This window comes from Somniosus microcephalus, chromosome 3, assembly GCF_052327205.1.
Source record: "Somniosus microcephalus isolate GS21.2 chromosome 3, FLI_Smic_1.0, whole genome shotgun sequence".
In the NCBI taxonomy this organism is placed as follows: domain Eukaryota; kingdom Metazoa; phylum Chordata; class Chondrichthyes; order Squaliformes; family Somniosidae; genus Somniosus; species Somniosus microcephalus.
Window position 1 is genome coordinate 160,836,125 of NC_140989.1, and position 19,762 is coordinate 160,855,886.

General features: G+C 49.2%; 1 protein-coding gene across 12 annotated transcripts in view; it reads left to right on the forward strand.

Moving 5' to 3' along the window:
* The window catches only part of syne1b (spectrin repeat containing, nuclear envelope 1b), an 834,787-nt gene that overhangs the window by 315,801 nt on the left and 499,224 nt on the right, over positions 1-19,762 (forward strand). For all 12 annotated transcript variants that reach the window (XM_085981815.1, XM_085981811.1, XM_085981814.1 and 9 more), the window contains 7 exons: positions 1,009-1,121; positions 3,491-3,696; positions 4,401-4,556; positions 6,569-6,860; positions 10,445-10,617; positions 12,831-13,140; positions 15,300-15,464. In XM_085981815.1, the coding sequence (XP_085837941.1) occupies positions 1,009-1,121; positions 3,491-3,696; positions 4,401-4,556; positions 6,569-6,860; positions 10,445-10,617; positions 12,831-13,140; positions 15,300-15,464 (1,415 nt within the window). The remainder of the gene's footprint in view (positions 1-1,008; positions 1,122-3,490; positions 3,697-4,400; positions 4,557-6,568; positions 6,861-10,444; positions 10,618-12,830; positions 13,141-15,299; positions 15,465-19,762) is intronic.

Genomic DNA, 19,762 nt, shown 5'->3' on the forward strand with positions numbered 1-19,762 from the left:
CTCCCCCTCAGTGTCACTGTTTGTTACTTCCCCTCAGTGTCACTGTTTGTTACTCAGCCTCAGTGTCACAGTTTGCTACTCCCCCTCAGTGTTACTGTTTGTTACTCCACCTCAGCGTCACTGTTTGTTACTCCCCCTCAGTGTTACTGTTTGTTACTCCCCCTCAGTGTCACTGTTTGTTACTCCCCTTCAGTGTCACTGCTGGTTACTCCCCCTCAGTTTTACCGGTTGTTACTCGCCCTCCGTGTCACTGATATTACTCCCCCTCAGTGTCACTGCTTGTTACTCCCCCTCAGTGTTACTGTTTGTTACCCCCCTCGGTATCACTGTTTGTTACTCCGCTTCCGTGATACAGTTTGTTACTCCAACTCAGTGGCGCAGTTTGTTAATCCCCCTTAGTGTCACTGTTTGTTACTCCCCCTCAGTGTTACTGTTAGTTACTCCCCCTCAGTGTCACTGTTCCTTACTCCCTCTCAGTGTTACTGTTTGTTACTCCCCCTGAATGTCACTGTTTGTTACTCCCCCTCCGTATTACTGTTTGTTGCTCCCCCTCAGTGTCACCGTTTGTTACTCCCCCTCAGTGTCACCATTTTTTACTCCCCCTGAGTGATAACGTTTGTTGCTCCCCCTCAGTGTCACCATTTGTTACTCTCCCTCAGTGTTATCGTTTGTTACTTCCCCTCAGTATCACTCTTTGTTACTCCCCCTCAGTGTCACTTTTTTACTCCCCCTCAGTGTCACTGTTTGTTACTCCCCCTCAGTGTCACTGTTTGTTACTCCCCCTCAGTGTTACTGTTTGTTACTCCCTCTGTGTTACTGTTTGTTACTCCCTGTGAATATTACTATTGATGTTGGATTTTGTCCTGTTGAAACGTTTGTTGATGAAGTAGGTGCAGGATTGAATTTTTCGGTATAAGTTACATAGCTGTATCTAACAGTTTGACTGAACAGTATTGGTGGAATGTGCGATGGGAACATTTTATAATGGTTTTGTTTTATTTTTGGAAGGGATTTTGCAGGAGTTTCAGCAGTGGCTGTGTGATGCGAGGGCGTCAGTGAAAGAATGTGGTGACCAGTCCGGAGATACAGACACCATCGAGGAGAAACAGCAGAAACTCCAGGTCTGTGAACCCCTCTGTGCACTGACTGTAGCTCAGAGTATTTATACAGTTCGCAAAGCAAAGTTCTTCGTGAAAATATTATTCAGTGCACCAGAGTGAAGATTGGAGCTGGTGACTGTTATCTGTTCATTAATCCTGAGGTTATAAATGCACACAACTTCACAAAGCGCATATTCAGCTCAAGGTAACAGTGCACATATATCCCTGTCACTGGTTATTTCCCAGTAGGATTCTGCAATGAACAACATATCATGCTCCTGTAAATTCAATGCCAACCAGGCACTGAGAGAGGTAAATCACTGCAGCTGTGTGACTAAATGCAGCTTGTTCCCACCTCCCAGACTCCGAGTGGCCGGTGTTGTATTCTACAGCTCTGCTCCTGTAGTAGTTTCCACTCAGACCGGGACCTGTTGAGTGGCGGGCAGGTCTCTGGAGGAGATATACCTCAGCAATCCATTCTAGTCAGTAGCCATATAGTAAATGATGGGGAGGGCAGAGGTTGAGGGTGAGAGGGGAAAGGGGGAAAGGAGAGGGGAGAGGGTGTGGGGAGGGGGTGAGGGGGAAAGGGGGAGGGTGAGATGGGGAGGAGGAGAGGGGAGAGGGTAAGGGGAGAGGGAGAGGGGTGAGGGGAGAGGGAGGGGAGGGGGGAGGGGAGAGGGTGAGGGGAGAGGGGGCAAGGGAGAAGGGGGGAGGGGAGAGGGTGAGGGGAGGGGGAGGGAAGAGGGGGTGAGGGGAGAGGGGGAGACGGGGGGAGGGGGAGGGGAGGGGGAGAGGGGGTAGGGTGAGGGGAGAGGGTGAAGGGGAGGGGGAGGGGTGAGGGGAGAGGGTGAAGGGAGAGTGAGGGGAGAGGGAGAGGGGTGAGGGGGAGGGGAGAGGGGGAGGGAAGAGGGGGAGAAGGTGTGGGGAGAGGGTTCGGGGGTGAGGGGAGAGGGGGAGGGGAGGGGAGAGAGGGGGAGTGGGGAGGGGCGAGGTTGCAGGGAGAGGGGAGGAGAGCGGGAGAGGGTGAGGGGAGAGGGGGAGGGGAGGGGGAGAGGAGGGGGAGATGGGAGAGGGGCGATGGAGAGGGGGCGAGGGGCAATGTAGAGGGGGCGAGGGGGAGGGGTGAGAGTAAGGGGAGGGAGAGGGGGAGGGGAGAGGTTAAGGGGATGGAGAGGGGGAGAGGGGAGAGTGGGAGAGGGTGAGGGGAGAGGGTGAGGGAAGAGGGGAGGGGGAGAGGGGAGAGGAGGAAACGAAGGGGGAGAGGGGGAGAGGAGGGGGGAGATGGGAGAGGGAGAGGGCGAGGGGAGAGGGGAGGGGGAGAGGAAGGGGGAGATGGGAGAGGGGAGAGGGTGAGGGGAGCGGAGAGGGGAGAGGGTGAGGGGAGCGGGGGAGAGGGAGAAGGGGAGAGGGGAACGGCAGAGGGAGAGGGGGAGGGGTGAGGGTAAGGGGAGGGAGAGGGGGAGAGGGTGAAGGGAGAGGGCTGGGGGAGAAGAGGTGAGGGAAGAGGGTGAGGGGAGAGGGTGAGAGGGAGAGGAGGAGAGGGTGACGGGAGAGGGTGAGGGGAGAGGAGGAGAGGGAGAGGGGGAGAGGGGGAGGGGAGAGGGCTGGGGGAGAAGAGGGTGAGGGGAGAGGGTGAGGGGAGAGGGTGAGGGGAGAGGGAGAGGAGGAGAGGGAGAGGGGATGAGGGGAGAGGAGTAGAGGGGGAGGGGAGAGGAGGAGGAGGAGAGGGGAGAGGGGAGAGGAGGTGAGGGGAGAGGGGGAGGGGAGAGGGTGAGGGGAGAGGGGGAGAGGGAGAGGAGGCGAGGGGATGAGGGGAGAGGAGTAGAGGGGGAGAGGGGGAGAGGAGGAGAGGGAGGGGGGAGAGGGAGAGAGGAGAGAGGGAGAGGGGAAGAGGGGTTTGGGGGACGACAAGAGCGGAGAAAGAATTCTAAACTTTAAGTAAAGATGCGGTGTTGTTGCTTTCAACTCTCAGTTTGGTGCCTGTTATTTAATGCAATGAACACAAAATACTTTGGCCTTCTCTCACTCACTCACTTTCACTTTTTCACTCACTCACTCACTCACACTCTCACTCACTCACTTTCACTTTTTCACTCACTCACTCACTCACACTCTCACTCACTCACTCTTTCACACTCACTCACTCACTCTCACTCACTCACTTACTCTTTCACACTCACTCACTCTCTCTTTCACACTCACTCACTCACTCACTCACTTACTTGAGTAAGTATTTTCAATGAACACATCAGGTGATCCGAGTGTTGTGGCAGAGAGTTTTCTGTTTGTACAGAGATTGTGCAACTAGTCACCCTTTTGTTCTTGGTGTGTTTTAAGGACTCTATTTGAACAAGTTATGATCTTGTGGTGGGCTTGTATATTTTCCACAGGAATTCCTGAGCAGGGTGAGCGTGGGGCAGAATAAACTGGATGCAGCTGTGGCTGAAGGAGACAAACTAGTGCCACACTTACCCAAACCAAGTGCTGCCCAAGTTCAACAGCAGCTGGCGAATAACCAAGAGGAATGGCAGGGCTTCTTGAATCAGTGCCAACAGAACAAGAAGACCCTGGAGGACTATGCTGAAGAGTTGAATCGGTAGGTGTAAACAAAGCATGCCCCTGAGAATACAGGTCATGTACATTACTAAGGTGTCAACATGGCTCAGTTGGTAGAAACTCTCGCCTCTGAGTCAGAAGGTCATGGGTTCAAGCCCCGCTCCAGAGACTTGAGCACATAATCTAGGCTGACACTCCCGTGCAGTACTGAGGGAGTGTTGCACTGTTGGTGGTGCTGTCTTTCAGATGAGACGTTAAACCAAGGCCCCATCTGCCATCTCAGGTGGACGTAAAAGATCCAATGGCACTATTTGAAGAAGAGCAAGGGAGTTCTCTGGGTGTCCTGGCCAATAATTATCCCTCAACCAATACCTAAAAGCAGATGATCCGGTCATTATCACATTGCTGTTTGTGGGAGCTTGCTGTGTGCAAATTGGCTGCCATGTTTCCCACATTACAACAGGGACCATACTTCAAAAGTACTTCATTGGCTGTAAAGCACTTTGGGATGTCCTAAGGCCGTGAAAGGCACTAAATAAATACAAGTTCTTTGTTTCTTTAAGTGAGGACACAGATCAATGAGCATAGTTCAGAGACTATGAGATAGCTTTTTCCCAGCATAGAGCCTTGCTGTCGGGAGTGCCTAGTTGGACTCTGTGCTCAGAGATCAGCATGCCCTGCTTAGACACATGCGTGTGTACTCTGTCTTGTGTTCCGATGACTAAAAGTGTCCATTTATCACAGCTTTGAGAGCTGCCACAAGAAGCTGAGTCTGTGGCTCCATCAAGCAGAAGAAAGGATGGTCACAGAGTCTATCAGAGAGAACAAGAACAATGTTCCAGAGATGCAAGTTGAGGTGGAGAGGATGGAAAATTTCTACGAGGAGATTCAAGGACAGAGGTAGACAGCTTGTTCAACTTAAAGAGTTAAAGGATGAAGTGGTGCTTTCTCTCCTTAACGTTGTATAGCATACAGAGGGTACACAGTAAGAGACAGGTGCCCGTATAACTTGTTATAAATGTATATTTGCTTGTGCCATGTATGGATCACAGATACTACCTATAGTTCCTCGGCCCAGTAACCTCGCTAAAAGTGGGAGCTTAGGTAATGAGTGGTGGTATCTTGTTTACTTTTTTTTGCCAGAACTGGGAGTTTGAATGTAAGGGGAAAAAATGGTTCTCAGACTTGTGGTAAAAACACAAACAGAAATACACCTAAATGAAAATAAAATGAGTGTTGATGATACCTGGAGCTTGCAGGATTTCTGTTTCCCCCATATTTTTCGTGCTTCCCCATAAAATTTGACCATCTGTTGTATTTTCTTTCCCCCTTCAAAATATCGAGCGCCGAGTGAGCTTGGTGACTTCAAAAAAAACGTAGAATCCCAGAATCATACAGCACAGAAGGAGGCCATTCGGCCCATCGTGCCTGTGCCGGTACTTTGAAAGTGCTGTCCAATTAAGATAGGAACGTTAAGTAAACAAATGCACCATGTTCTTCAAAAATAAAAATGGAATTGTGCAATCCCTAATTATATCAGGTCAGAATGCGGAGATTTATGGAATGAATTCCCCCATGGCCCCCTCACAGCCTGGGGCCCGGGAGTCCAGAGGAAGCCTGTTTTCGGGCCTCCTCTTGAGCTGGCTTCTCGTGGGTATATGCTGGTAGTTCATGTGACTTGATGCCTCTGTACCTGTGGAGGCAGAACAGTTAAGATCGGCAACGTGGCGTGTGAGGAAAATCAATGGCACAAACCCAATCCTCGTCACCGAGTGTCACAGCAGGGCGGAACACCGAAAGTACTACATCGCATGTTGTCCCCTATCTTTAGATTTCAGTTCATCGCAAATATTAATTTATGATTTGTGATTTCGTATGTGCTGGGTAAGTCTAAAGTAGGAAAACCTTCCTCTCTGAAATCGCAGAAAGAACTCCCATTTCTACAGCGCCTTGAACACAGAGCGGGAAATAATGAAAGAGGACGAGCTTTGGTTGGGAGAATACGGAAACGTGACTAGAAGCCAGGTTGAAAAGATGGGTTTTAAAAAGGTTTTTAGAGACAGAGAGAGAAAGACATAGAGCAGCAGAGGGACTGAGTTCCAGAGAGCAGGGCCCAGTCTGTGCCAGCAACGAGAAGGAGAGAGGCACTGAAGGTCAGAGTTGGACCTGGAGAGGATGTCAGGGATGTGGGGTGGGGGGACAGTGGACAGGAGATAAACTGCAGAATGACAGTGTATTTTTTTTGCCTCTCCCAGGAGGTGGGGGTGGTGGGGTGTTGGGGATGGGGGATGGTGGGGGTGGTGGGGTGGTAGGGGATGGGGGGTGGTGGGGTGGGGGGTGGTGGAGGTGGTGGGGATGGGAGATGGTGGGGGTGGGGGATGGTGGGGGTGGGTGGGGTGGTGGGGGGGTGGGGGTGGGGTGGTGGTGGGGGTGGGGTGGTGGTGGGGGTGGGGTGGTGGGGTGGGGGGTGGTAGGGGATGGGGATGGTGGGGGTGGTGGGGTGGGGGTGGTGGTGGTGGGATGGTGGGGGTGGTGTGGTGGGGTGGGGGATGGTGGGGGTGGTGGGGTGGTGGGGGTGGGGTGGTGGGAAGTGCCTAGTCATGATGCTCCAGCCTTCATGGTGTGTGAGGCAGGTCTTTTCCTGCCCATCAATTTCATATGTTCGTATATGGGGTGGGTAGAGTCATTTGAAAAGATATTAATGTTGCATTCTGCATTCCTGTACCATCAGCATTTACATGACAGATTGCAGCAAGTGTCAAGGTCGCACTATATTATATTGCTACACTGTATTTTCTTTTGTCTGATTTATGGTCCTGTGAAGCGCCTCGAGATGTTTTCCTAGGTTAAAGGCGCTGTATAAATGCACGTTGTTGTTATTCTGATGCATGCTCCTGTGTTTCACTGTCCAGGGATTCTTTCGATAACTTGTGCCAGAAGGCGCAGGCCCTGAACGAGCTGGGCTACGGAGATGGAGGTGCAACACGCCCAGCCTCTCAGCTGCTGTCACGACACCAGCACCTGGCCAAGACGGTGAAGGAGAAGCTGAGAGCTGGCCAGCTGAGTCTGCAGGAGCACCAGGCCTTCGAGGAAACACTGCAGAGCACCTGGTCCTGGCTGAGAGGGGTTCAAAGTAAACTCGCCACCATAGACAGCACCGTCGGCAGCAAGGCCACACTGGAGAAACAGCTGCTTCAGGTCCAGGTGTGCTATCGATACAGGCAGCAGACTCACTCATACTACTGTCCATAGCTGGAACCTTCCCAGACAAAGCTGGACAGAGAACCGAAAGTACCAACACAACTCCAGACTGTCCCTTTAAGTTTATTCCCTGTGCCCCCATCACCCAATCTGTGAGCATGCGGATCAGTCCATTTCTCTTTTTAATTCATTCTCAGGATGTGGGCATTGCTGGCAAGACCGGCATTTATTGCCCATCCCTAGCTGCCCTGAGAAGGTGGTGATATTATTGTCTGACATGCTCGGCCACTTCAGAGGGCAGTTAGGAGTCAACCACGTTGGTGCGGGACTGGAATTATATTTAGGCCAGACCACGTAAGGACGGCTGGTTTCCTTCCCTGAAGGACAAATTGCCCTGAATGGCATTTGGGAAACACCAGTGATACTTAAAAGACTTTAATGGCCTTGCCACATCCTCCTTTTCAGTATGAAGTGGAATCTCCTGACATTGAGCGCCATCCATTGAGAATCGGGCCTGTTGACCTCTGCAGCCAATCCCTGGTGTGTGCTCCCACTGCATGCTGGGAGCACTGACTAATAAAACTTACCCTTGTGCCCCGGCCTGTGCTTCATGGCACGGAGGTTCTGCCTTGCCTGAGATGCCCAATCCACAGTCAGTGAATAGGCCAGTCAGTAAATGTTTGAATTTGAAAGGAGTTGTACCGTACAGGGTGTCACAGAATCACAGAATCACAGAAACCCCACAGTGCAGATAGAGGCCATTTCGGCCCATCGAGCCTGCACCGACACATATCCCACCCGATCCCCGTAACCCCTACACCAACACATATCCCACCCTATCCCCGTAACCCCACGTATTTAATCCCCCCTAACACTAAGGGTCAATTTATCATAGCCAATCATCCTAACCCGCACATCTTTGGACTGTGGGAGGAAACCGGAGCACCCGGAGGAAACCCACGCAAACACGGGGAGAATGTGCAAACTCCACACAGACAGTCACCAGAGGCCGGATTCAAACCCGGGTCCCTGGCGCTGTGAGGCAACAGTGCTAACCACTATGCCACCGTGCTGCCCACTGTTGTGCTAAATCTGCACCAATTATTGGTTAGGGCGCAGTTAGGTTGAGTTTTGGGCGCCTTACTTCGGGACGTCAAGGAGAAGGTGCCCTAAGATGATACCAGAGATAAGAGTCTTTAGTTATGAGGAAAGACTGAGAGAAACGTGTGCTCTTTTCATTAGAACAGCAGCTAAGAGGAGATCTGATAGAACAGTTAAAAATTAAGAGGGATTTTGATAAAATAAATTTCCACTGGTTGGTGAATCAGTAACTAAAGGCACAAAGTTAAGATCAGCAGCCAAAGATTGAAGGGAGGGGTAGGAGAAATCTTTTTACACAGAGAGGTTGTTAGGACATGGAATACCGACCAGAAACAGTGGTGGATGTAGAATCCACAACAGCTATTAAAATTGAACTGGAACAATTTTTGAAAACCATGGGCCGGATCTTGCTGGAAAAGGAACAGCGAGTTCACGACGCAGGTCGCTATTAATGGGCAAATCACCCAGAAAGTTCAGGGGATTAAGAGATACGCCATGAGTTGCGAATCTCCAGACCTTGCTAGTCGATTTATGTCACTCCACTGTTTGGTTTGCACAAATGGCATCTCGCCCTTAGTGTCCCCATTATTTTTAAGAACTTGCTGGATTTGCAAATTAATTGCCCATTAAACTCGCCGTGGAAAGTTAAGTCTGGTAATTAAGAGCGTAAGTACCCTTTTAATGGCATGATAATTGGTAATGAAATGGCAATCAACCGGTCTGACCCAGAAAGGGAACAATTTAAACTGTTCAATCTCATTTCTGGCAGTAGTCAATTGTTGTTGGAGATTTTTAAAAAATGTAAGTGTTTAAATTTTTTTCTTATTTTTCCTTTCTGTCTCTTTTTTTCTCCCTCTCTCAATCTTTCTTACCCTCTTTATTTCTCTTTCTATAGCTGATTTGAATCTAATTCACCCTATTCCCTTCTCCGACATTCCTCCATTTATTTCTCAATCATTAAGTCTCATTGGTTAAGGAGATAGACTGTTGGTCCCACCGTTCACTGAGGTCCCAGATGCCCTGTTGCCCTCGCTGCGCCGTTATCAGCTCGCACTTCTAGCAAGTTACGGTGCAAACATTGTTGAGCTGAAGGGTGCAGGAAAAAGTCCAACTGACAGCGTGCACCGCGACTTGCCCCACACCAGCAAGATCCAGCCCAATAAATTTGAAAGGGTATTTGGAAAGGAGAGTGAATGGGTTTGAGTGGACAACTCTTGCAGAGAGCCAGCATAGACACGATGAGCCGAATGGCTTCCTTCTGTGCCATAAAATTCCATGAATTCTATGATTTGTCAATTGCTTAATATTCCAAAATTAAGTTTGAACTATCAGATATTTATAAGGTGAAGAAATATTTGTGATATGACATTTTAATTACTGTTTAAACCACGGCCAGCTGTGGAAAATAATGTTTTGGTATTTCCTGTCACACCTGATGGGAAACAGAAACATAGAATATAGGAGCAGGAGTAGGCCATTCGGCCCCTTGAGCCTGCTCCGCCATTCAATGCGGTCATGGCTGATCATCCAAATTCAGTACCCTGTCCCTGCCTTCTCCCCATACCCCTTGATCCCTTTAGCCTTAAGAAATATATCCAACTCCTTCTTGAATATATTTAATGAATTGGCCTCCACTGCCTTCTGTGGTAGAGAATTCCACAGGTTCACCACTCTCTGGGTGAAGAAATTCCTCCTCATCTCTGTCCTAAATGGTCTACCCCTTATCCTTAGACTGTGTCCCCTGGTTCTGGACTCCCCGACCATCGGGAACATCCTTCCTGCATCTAGTCTGTCCAGTCCTGTCAGAATTTTATAAGTTTCAATGTGATCCCCTCTCATTCTTCTAAACTACAGCGAGTACAAGCCCAATCAACCCAATTTCTCCTCATACGTCATTCCTGCCATCCCAGGTATCAGCCTGGTGAATCTTCGCTGCACTCCTTCCATGGCAAGAACATCCTTCCTCAGATAAGGCGACCAAAACTGCACACAATACTCAAGATGTGGTCTCACCAATGCCCTGTATAACTGCAGCAAGACATCCTTGTTCCTGTACTCCAACCCTCTCGCTACGAAGGCCAACATGCCATTTGCCTTCTTAACCGCCTGCTGCACCTGCATGCTTACCTTCAGCGACTGGTGCACAAGGACACCCAGGTCTCGTTGCACTTCCCCTTCTCCCAATCTATTGCCATTCAGATAATAATCTGCCTTCCTGTTTTTGCCACCAAAGTGGATAACCTCACATTTATCCATGTTATATTGCATCTGCCATGCTTTTGCCCAATCACCCAACCTGTCCAAATCATCCTGGAGTTTCTTGGTATCCTCCTCACAGCACACACGCCCACCCAGGAGACTTAACAAAAGGTGTTTCAGGTGCTCTTGGTGCAGCCAGCATTCCTGCAGTACACCAGTTAGAATAAAGGCGCAGTCCAGGGCTACTTGAAATTTTTGTTTTGAACTTGCTGTGTTGTCTTGTCCAGGAGATCCTGCTGATGAAGGGGGAAGGAGAGGTGAAGCTGAACATGACCATCGGCAAAGGAGAACAGTCCCTGAAGAGCAGTAACCAGGAGGGGCGAAAGGCCATTCACAGCCAGCTTCAGGCACTCAAGGAGGCCTGGGCCGAGGTTGTCAGTAGCTCTGTGAACTGCCACAGGTACAGCCTGGGTCTGAAGTAACTACGGTCACAGTCTCTGACACCTTTAACCATCTTTGAAATTCTTTCTGGCACAAAGCAACAGTCAAATTTATTAATAATCTTTTAAATTTACTCGTGGAATTTGTAATCTATGGTTTACTTTCTATAAAACACTTGACAATATATCTTAACTCTCCACCTCCCCGCCAGCCACTGTCTGATGCTGAGCCAGACTGTCCACAACCTTGGCATCCTATTTGACCCTGAACCGAGCTTCTGACTCCATCACCAAGACATCTGTAACATCGCCCGCCTCCGCCCCTGCCTCAGCTCATCTGCTGCTGAAACCCTCATCCATGCCTTTGCTACCTCGAGACTCGACTATTCCAATGCTCTCCTGGCCGGCCTCCCATCTTCCACCCTCTATAAACTTGAGCTCATCCAAAACTCTGCTGTTCGTATCCTAACTTGCACCAAGTCCCGTTTACCCAATGTGCTCGCTGACCTACATTGGCTCCTGCTCCACCAATGCCTCAATTTTAAAATTCTCATCCTCGTGTTCAAATCCCTCCATGACCTCACCCCTCCCTATTTCTGTAACCTCCTCCAGCCCTACAACCCTGCAAGATCTCTGCGCTCCTCCAATTCTGGCCTCTTGCACATCCCCAATTTCCTTCACTCCACCATGATTGGCCGTGCCTTCAGCTGCCTCGGCCCTAAGCTCTGGAATTCCCCTCCTGAACCTCTCCTCCTCTCTACCTCTCTCTCCTCCTTTAAGTCACTCCTTAAAATCGTCCTCATTGACCAAGCTTTTGGTCACCTGCCCTAATATCTCTTTATGTGGCTCAGTGTCAAATTCTGTCTGATTACGCACCTGTGAAGCGCCTTGGGACGTTTTACTATATTAAAGGTGCTATACAAATGCAAGTTGTTGTTTTCTGATTATATCTAATTTTCCTTGGGATTTGGTGCAGAAGAATAAATTTGCCTAAATTTGAATACATTTGCCTATGATTAAGAGTGGGATGGAAATGTTAAAGGAAGTGCTACATAAAAGTGCTACAGGAAGTGTGTGACAATGCATGCTGCACACTAGACTTTTAATATATTATAGATATATAGATATACAAATAGTCACATGGGTAGAGACCGAGGAATACCCTGACATCGTGAGACAAAGGTAACACTTTTAATGGCTCTAGCTGGTGAGGCTGCATTTATCGCCCATCTCTAGTTTCCCTGAGTGCATTAGGAGTTCACCACATTGTGGGAGTGGATTCACACGTAGGCCCAGGCTGGTTAGGTGGTGGCAGGTTCCCTTCCCTGAAGGACATTAGTGAATCAGTTGGGTCTTTACGACAATCCAACAAATTAAGGTCACTTTTTCTGGTGCCAGCCCCACAAATGACCAGATTTATTGAACTAAAATTCACAACTTGCCCCGGTAAAATTTGAACTCACGACCTCTGGGTTGCTAGTCCAGGACCAGAACCACTAGGATGCCATATGCATCACAGGATCACGATGTTACAACAGCTGCGATTCATCAAAGGTGACCTTACATAAGAACATAAGAACATAAGACGTAGGAGCAGGAGTAGGCCATTTGGCCTCTTGAGCCTGCTCTGCCATTCAATAAGATCATGGCTGATCTGATCTTGGCCTCAACTCCACTTCCCTGCCCACTCCCCATAACCCTGGACTTCCTTACCTTTCAAAAATCTGTCTATCTCCAGCTTAAATATAATCAATGACCCAGCCTCCACAGCTCTCTGGGGAAGAGAATTCCAAAGATTTACGACCCTCTGAGAGAAGACATTTCTCCTCATTTCTGATTTAAATGGGTGCCCCCTTATTCTGAAATTATGCCCCTTAGTTCTAGATTCCCCCACGAGGGGAAACATCCTCTCTGCATCTACCCTGTAGGGTATCTACCCTAGGGTCATCTACCCTGATGACCTTATTTTCATCATTCTTTGCATCCTAGTGGGTAGTACAAGGGGAGGGCAATAATCAGAGTGACACTGTCCAGTTAAATAGTACGTTATGTTATGTGACCTTCCCTCTCCACACAGTTGTATAATCTCATTCTTAGGCTGTTCCCTTTAGTCCTTCCCCATCATTGGCAGGAGTCTCTGGCTTCTCACCCATTGAATTACAGACAGTGTGTTGCTTTCCCTCCTCGGTGCCTCTTCTGGAACTGTACATTCTGTTGCTCTTTTGCCTTTTAGCCAACTTGAGTGGGCGGTGGTGCAGTGGAACGGTTACCTGGAAAGTAAGAGGCAGCTGCAGCAGTGGGTGGAGTCTACGGAGCAGGAACTGAGCCAAGGCCTGGAGCAGCAGCCAGATCTGAAAGACAAACTCAAACAGCTGGAGCGACACCAGAGTCTCTTAGCCGATATAGAGAAGCACTCGCGCATACTCAACCGCTTGATCGAAAAGGCCCAGGAGCTGTTGGAGAGAACTGGCGATGCGTCTTTCACAGAGGACGCACAGCTGGAGATGAGGACCCAGTTTGCTGATGTTGTTGTGGTCACCAAGGTAACCTGCCCTTCCTGTTTGGGTCCGATTCCACAGAGTTATAATGGAAATAACATTTATAGCCACAGTGGGGTAGCTTAATGTGGGAGTTGCAGCATTAACTGCTGTTATTGACATCATGGCTTGCTTGGTTTCTGACTGAAAACCCCACCTTAGCAGGATGTAGTTTGTGCATCAGGAGACACACAGGAAGAAAACAATTCTATTAATGTTGACTAAGAACTTAACTTGGACTGTAATTGTAAAACATTATATAGGGAACCACCCCTCCTTTTGATAACTGAGTGGGAAAAGTCACTGCCCACTGAACCATACAGACTCAGTCCTCACGTTCGATTCCAGGTCTGCACTGAGCTGGCCTATAGTTAGGCCAGCAGTCATGGTGAGAAGGTTATGGTGATACAGTTATAGCGATACCAGGGTGAATTCTAACCCCCAAAAACGGTTCATGTCGGATCAGATGTTAAATTTTTTAAATCTCAAATCCGACCCCAACCTGCCCACTTCTGAGTTTAACAGAGGCGGGACAAGGGGCGGACAGCCAACTCGCTCCCAGGAGGCGGGTTGGCGATTTAAATATTTTAATGAGGCTGGCAGCCTCTGATTTAAACTGTCTAGCGGGTTTAACCCTGGCCGGCTGGGTTTCCCAGGCCGTGGGAAACCCGGCAGCTGAAGCGAGGTGAGGTCAGCTTTGGGGAGAAAGTAAGTGCCTTTAAAGCACTAATTGTGGGCCAGGAGGAGCAGGAGTGCTTCCTCCTGGGCCATACATTAGCTTCCACCATACAAAGACCCCCAGCTTCAGGGATCAGATCTACCTTCTCCTGCGGCCTGCTCCAGAGTCCTGCCAATCAGGCTGACTTCCGGGCGGGGAACCTGTCAAGGAGAAAAGACACACGCTGTGGAGTTAAAACTTTACAGCATGTGGGGAAACCCGGACTTCAGAGTACCCTGTCCAAGACTACGCCCCTCCCCCTCCCCCCCCACCTACGCAACCCGCCCCAGTTAATATCCAGCCCATGGTTACGGTGATACAGTTATGGTGATACAGTTATGGTGATGCAGTTACGGTGATGCAGTTACGATGATGCGGTTACGGTGATATGGTTACGATGATGCAGTTACAGTGATGCGGTTACGGTGATACGGTTACAGTGATGCGATTACGGTGATGCGGTTACGGTGATATGGTTACGGTGATGTAGTTAAAGTGATGCGGATACAGTGACGTAGTTACGGTGATGCGGTTACGGTGATGCGATTACGGTGATGCGGTTACGGTGATGCGGTTACGGTGATACGGTTGCGGTGATACAGTTACGGTGATACGGTTACGGTGATACAGTTACGGTGATACAGTTACAGTGGCATGGTTGCGGTGACACGGTTACGGCGATATGGTTACGGTGATGTGGTTACGGTGATGTGGTTACGGTGATATGGTTACGGTGATGCGGTTATGGTGATACGGTGATGCGGTTACGGTGATGCGGTTACGGTGATACGGTTACAGTGATGCGGTTATGGTGACACAGTTACAGTGGCATGGTTACGGTGACATGGTTACGGTGATATGGTTATGGTGATATGGTTATGGTGATGCGGTTACGGTGATATGGTTACAGTGATGCGGTTATGGTGACACGGTTACGGTGATATGGTTACGGTGATGCGGTTACGGTGACACAGTTACGGTGATGCGGTTACAGTGATGCGGTTACGGTGACACAGTTACGGTGATGCGGTTACGGTGATGCGGTTACGGTGATGCGGTTATGGTGATGCGGTTACGGTGATGCAGTTACAGCGATACACTTAGTCTCAGCACCCAAGGGCGGGGGTGTGAGGAACTAGCCAACTTTCCCTCCGCTGATCGGCACCCAATGACTGTGCAGATGTGGGGCGACATTAGGATTGGGTATTTCTGTGCTGCCCTTCATGGTAGAATAACCTTCCTGATACTCGATATCGAGGCTTGCACAGGGAGAAAGGCGAGGTATATGATGGCCTGTGGAACCGTAGACCAACAAAAGTCACCACCTACAGGAGAGGAGGTGGGGTGGGCGGGGGGGGGTTGGGCGGGATTGGAGGGAAATGATCCAGTGGGTAACGCCTATGTTCTGATTGTAACAATTTCCATATAAACATGATTTTGATTCCAGGGGAAAGTAAAAAAGCTGGAGGATATGGTGCAGGACCATCAGCACTATCATAGCGCCGTGCAAGAACTGACCAACTGGCTGAACTCGGCAAAGGAGGAGCTCCACCGCTGGTTGGATTTATCTGGCGACTCGGCCGCTCTACAGCGAAAACTGAAGAAAGTTGTGGTGGGATAATTACTCCTCACCTGATCTACAGAAATTAGACAGCAGAAATTTGTAAAGAGGAAATACAGATTCACGTATGGTGTCAGCCGAGGCTCAGGGGTAGCAATCTTGCCTCTGAGTCAGAAGGTCATGGGTTCAAGCCCCATTCCAGAGACTTGGGCACATAGTCTAGGCTGACACCCCCAGTTCAGTACTGAGGAAGTGCTGCACTGCCGGAGGTGCCGTCTTTCAGATGAGACATTAAACTGAGGCCCCTTCTGCCCTCTCAGATGGACGTAAAAGATCCTGAGGCACTATTTCGAAGAAGAGCAGGGGAGTTCCCCCTGGTGTCCTGGCCAATGTTTATCTCTCAACCAACATCTAAAAACAGATTATCTGTTCATAATCACATTGGTGTTTGTGGGATCTTGCTGTGTGCAAATTGTCTGCCACGTTTCCCACATCACAACAGTGACTCCACTTCAAAAGTATTTCACTGGCTGTGAAGCACTTTGGAACATCCGGAGGTCACGAAAGGTGCTACAGAAATGCTAGTCTTATTTTTTCTGTCGGGCCCTGCACACCCCAAATCTTAGCCCATCATCTTTACAGACACCTGCTGTGTATTTTCAGCATTTGCAGATATTCCTTTTTATATAAACATGTTACTAGATTTTTTTTTTAAAGAAGAGTTTTCAGTTTTTCATTGAAAGTGTGAAGCAGTTTGTGTAAAGCTGAAATCGCTGGAAACTCGCAGCGACTGAGTCAGACTACGTGGAAAGAACAGATGAGTTAATGTGTTGGGCAACAGTTCTTCATGCGAACTAGAAAAAAAAAGAAAGGTGAACAGGCAGGTCAATGAGTCAGAACGTTGGCCTGATTTTCACTCTGGGCGGGTTTTCGGCGGGGGAGTAGTGGGGGTGTGAGTTAGAAGCTCCCCTGCTGCCCCAGAACTAAGGCCCTGGGGCTATCTTAACTCCCGAGCCCTGTACGGACAGGAAGCGGCAGGAAATTGGGCAGCTCGGAGGCCTCCCACCAGGTCCCGCGGGAGTCTCCCGATCGGGAAGGGGAGAGGGCGGTTGCTGCAGCATTCCTAAGCTTTCCTTACGGGGCCCGGAGGAGCACGCCTGTCCCTCCTGGCCCCACAAGGAAAGGAAGAAAGAAAAGTTAAACTCTTACCGGTTGTGGCCTCTCGGCCCCAATCCTCTCCCCCACTGTCTGCGCCTGCTGGGAAACTGACTGTGACTTCCCGTTCAGGCTGGCGAGTTAAAATTGCAGTCGGGTCCCAATGACATAATTGGGATCAGACATGCAAATGTTAATAAGGACCCGCCCCCCTGGCTCAGCTGAGCAGGTTAAAATTGGGAGCGGTCAGCTCCAGGGCAGGTCAGTAACCCGGCCGATTTTAGCTCCCCACTTGCCTGGTTTCCGCCCAGTGGGTAGGGGTTAAAATTACCCCCAAAAACGTTGCTCCTCTTCCTCATGAGTGTTTTCCCCTTCCTCTGTGTTCTGACACTATTGAAATGCTTGTTCATCTTTCATTTTCCTCACCTCTGACGATGGACTGTCTGATCAAAATGTTAACTCCCCTGTTCCCTCCATGCCAGCTGATGAAATCCGCTCTGCGTTTGCAGCATTTTCTGCTTTTGTTTCAGATTTCCAGCATTTTATTTTGCTTTTGTGTCCATTCAGAATTGTTTGGTGCAACACAGTCGTGGGCCTCGATATTAACACCCCCAAAGATGGGCGCGAGAGGGTCGGGTGTTTAACACGGGGAATGTGCCACATACGCGCCTGTTGCCATCTTTATGGCGGCGGGTAGCGAGCTGTGAGAGTGTCCCACCCTCGAGAGGCGGGACACTTCATTAACATATTTAAATCAGGCTCCCACGGCGCGGGTGGGAGCCCGACTTAAATTTAACAGCTGCTGCGTGGGGTTCGCGGGGGTAGGGAAACCCGGCAGTGAAAGGGAGGCGGGAGGTGCCTCGTGGGTCAGGCTGAGCAGGAGTGCTCACCCCCCCAGCCCCGCAAAGAAGCCTTCGGCCTCCCCTCTGCCTCTCCCCGCTGCCACGATCGGTGACCTCACCCCGCCCCTTGCCCCGATCTGTACCTCTCGATTGCCCGGGGACCATCCCCAAGGATCCCCGGACTTGCCAGGTCTTCCCCGCGCTTCCGCACCCTCTCCGCCTCCCCCTAAATATCGGGCCCAAGGTGTTTTTGAAGTACTGTAGTGTGTTAGCATTCTGTATTTAATGATTGTAAACCCTATCTCTGTAACCTCCTCCAGCCCTACAACCCCCCAATTCTGGCCTCTTGTGTATCCCTGATGTCCTTCGACCCACCACTGGGGGCCATCCCTTCAGCTGCCTGGGTCTTAAGCTCTGGAACTCCCTCCCTAATCCCTCTGCCTCTCTACCTCTCTCCTCCTTTAAGATGCTTCTTAAAACCTACCTCTTTAACCAAGCTTTTGGTCACCTGTACTTATTGAGTCATAAAATCATACAGCACATAAGAAAGCCATTCTGCCCATTGTGCCTATGCCGGCTCTTTGAAAGAGCTATCCAGTTAGTCCCACACCCCTGCTCTTTCCCCATAGCCCTACAAATTTTTCCCTTTCAAATATTTATCCAATTCCCTCTTGAAAGTCACAATTGAATCTGCTTCCACCACCCTTTCAGACAGCATTCCACAGCATAACAGCTTGCGTGGAAAAAAATTCTCCCCGCTGGTTCTTTTACCAATGACCTTAAATCTGTGACCTCTGGTTACCGACCCTCTTGCCAATGAAAACAGTTTCTTCCTATTTACTCTGTCAAAATCCCTCATAATTTTGAACACCTCTATTAAATCTCCCCTTAACCTTACATAGAATTATATAGAATTACATAGAATGTACAGCACAGAATCAGACCATTCGGCCCAACTGGCCGATGCCAGCATTTATGCTCCACACGAGCTTCATCCCACCCCTCTTCACTTCACCCTATCAGCAAATCCGTCAGTTCCTTTCTTCCTCATGTGCGTATCTAGTTTCCCCTTAAATGCATCTATGCTCTTCACCTCAACTGCTCCTTGTGCTGTGCATTCCACATTCTCACCACTTTTTGAATAAAGAAGTTTCTCCTTAATTCCCTATTGGATTTATTAGTGACTATCTATATTTATGACCTCTAGTTCTGGTTTCCTCCACAAGTGGAAAAGTTTTCTCTACGTCTACTCTATTCTAGAGAAAAGAGCCCCAGCCTGTTCAAACTTTCCTGATAGGGACAACCTCTCAGTTCTGGTATCATCCTTGTGAATCTTTTTTCAACCTTCTCCAGTGCCTCTATATCCTTTTTATAATATAGAGACCAGAGCTGTGCACAGTACTCCCAAGTGTAGTCTAACCAAGGTTCTATACAAGTTTAACATAATTTCTCTGCTTTTCAATTCTATCCCTCTAGAAATTAACCACAATGCTTTGTTTGCTTTCTTATGGCCTTATCAACCTGCATCGCTACTTTTAGTGATTTGTGTATCTGTACCCCTACATCCCTTTGTTCCTCTACCCCATTAGGGCAGCACGGTGGCATAGTGGTTAGCACTGTTGCCTCACAGCGCCAGGGACCTGGGTTTGAATCCGGCCTCGGGTGACTGTCTGTGTGGAGTTTGCACATTCTCCCCGTGTTTGCGTGGGTTTCCTCCGGGTGCTCCGGTTTCCTCCCACAGTCCAAAGATGTGCGGGTTAGGATGATTGGCTATGATAAATTGACCCTTAGTGTTAGGGGGATTAAATACGTGGGGTTACGGGGATAGGGTGGGATATGTGTTGGTGTAGGGGTTACGGGGATCGGGTGGGATATGTGTGTCGGTGCAGGCTCGATGGGCCGAAATGGCCTCTATCTGCACTGTGGGGTTTCTGTGATTTCTGTGATTAAGACTCTTACATACAAGCAGTATGTGGCCTCCTTATTCTTCCTATCAAAATGCAACTGCTCACACTTAGCTCTATTGGAATTCATTTGCCAATTACACGCTCGTTCTTCAAGTTTATTAATGTCTATTTGTATTTTGTCGTATTCTTCCTCAGCATTAACTATATCCCTCAATTTGGTGTCGTCCGCAAATTTTGAAATTGTACTTCAGATTCCTGAGTCCAATGTAAATGGTGAACAACAGTGGTCCCAATGCCAGTCCCTGTGGAAAACCACTTCCCACCATTTGCCAATCTGAGTAGCTATACTTAACCCCTACTCTCTGTCTTCCGTTTTGTAGCCAGCTTGCTATCCATTCTGCTACTTGTCCTCTGACTCCACTTGCTCTGACCTTAGTCATGAGTC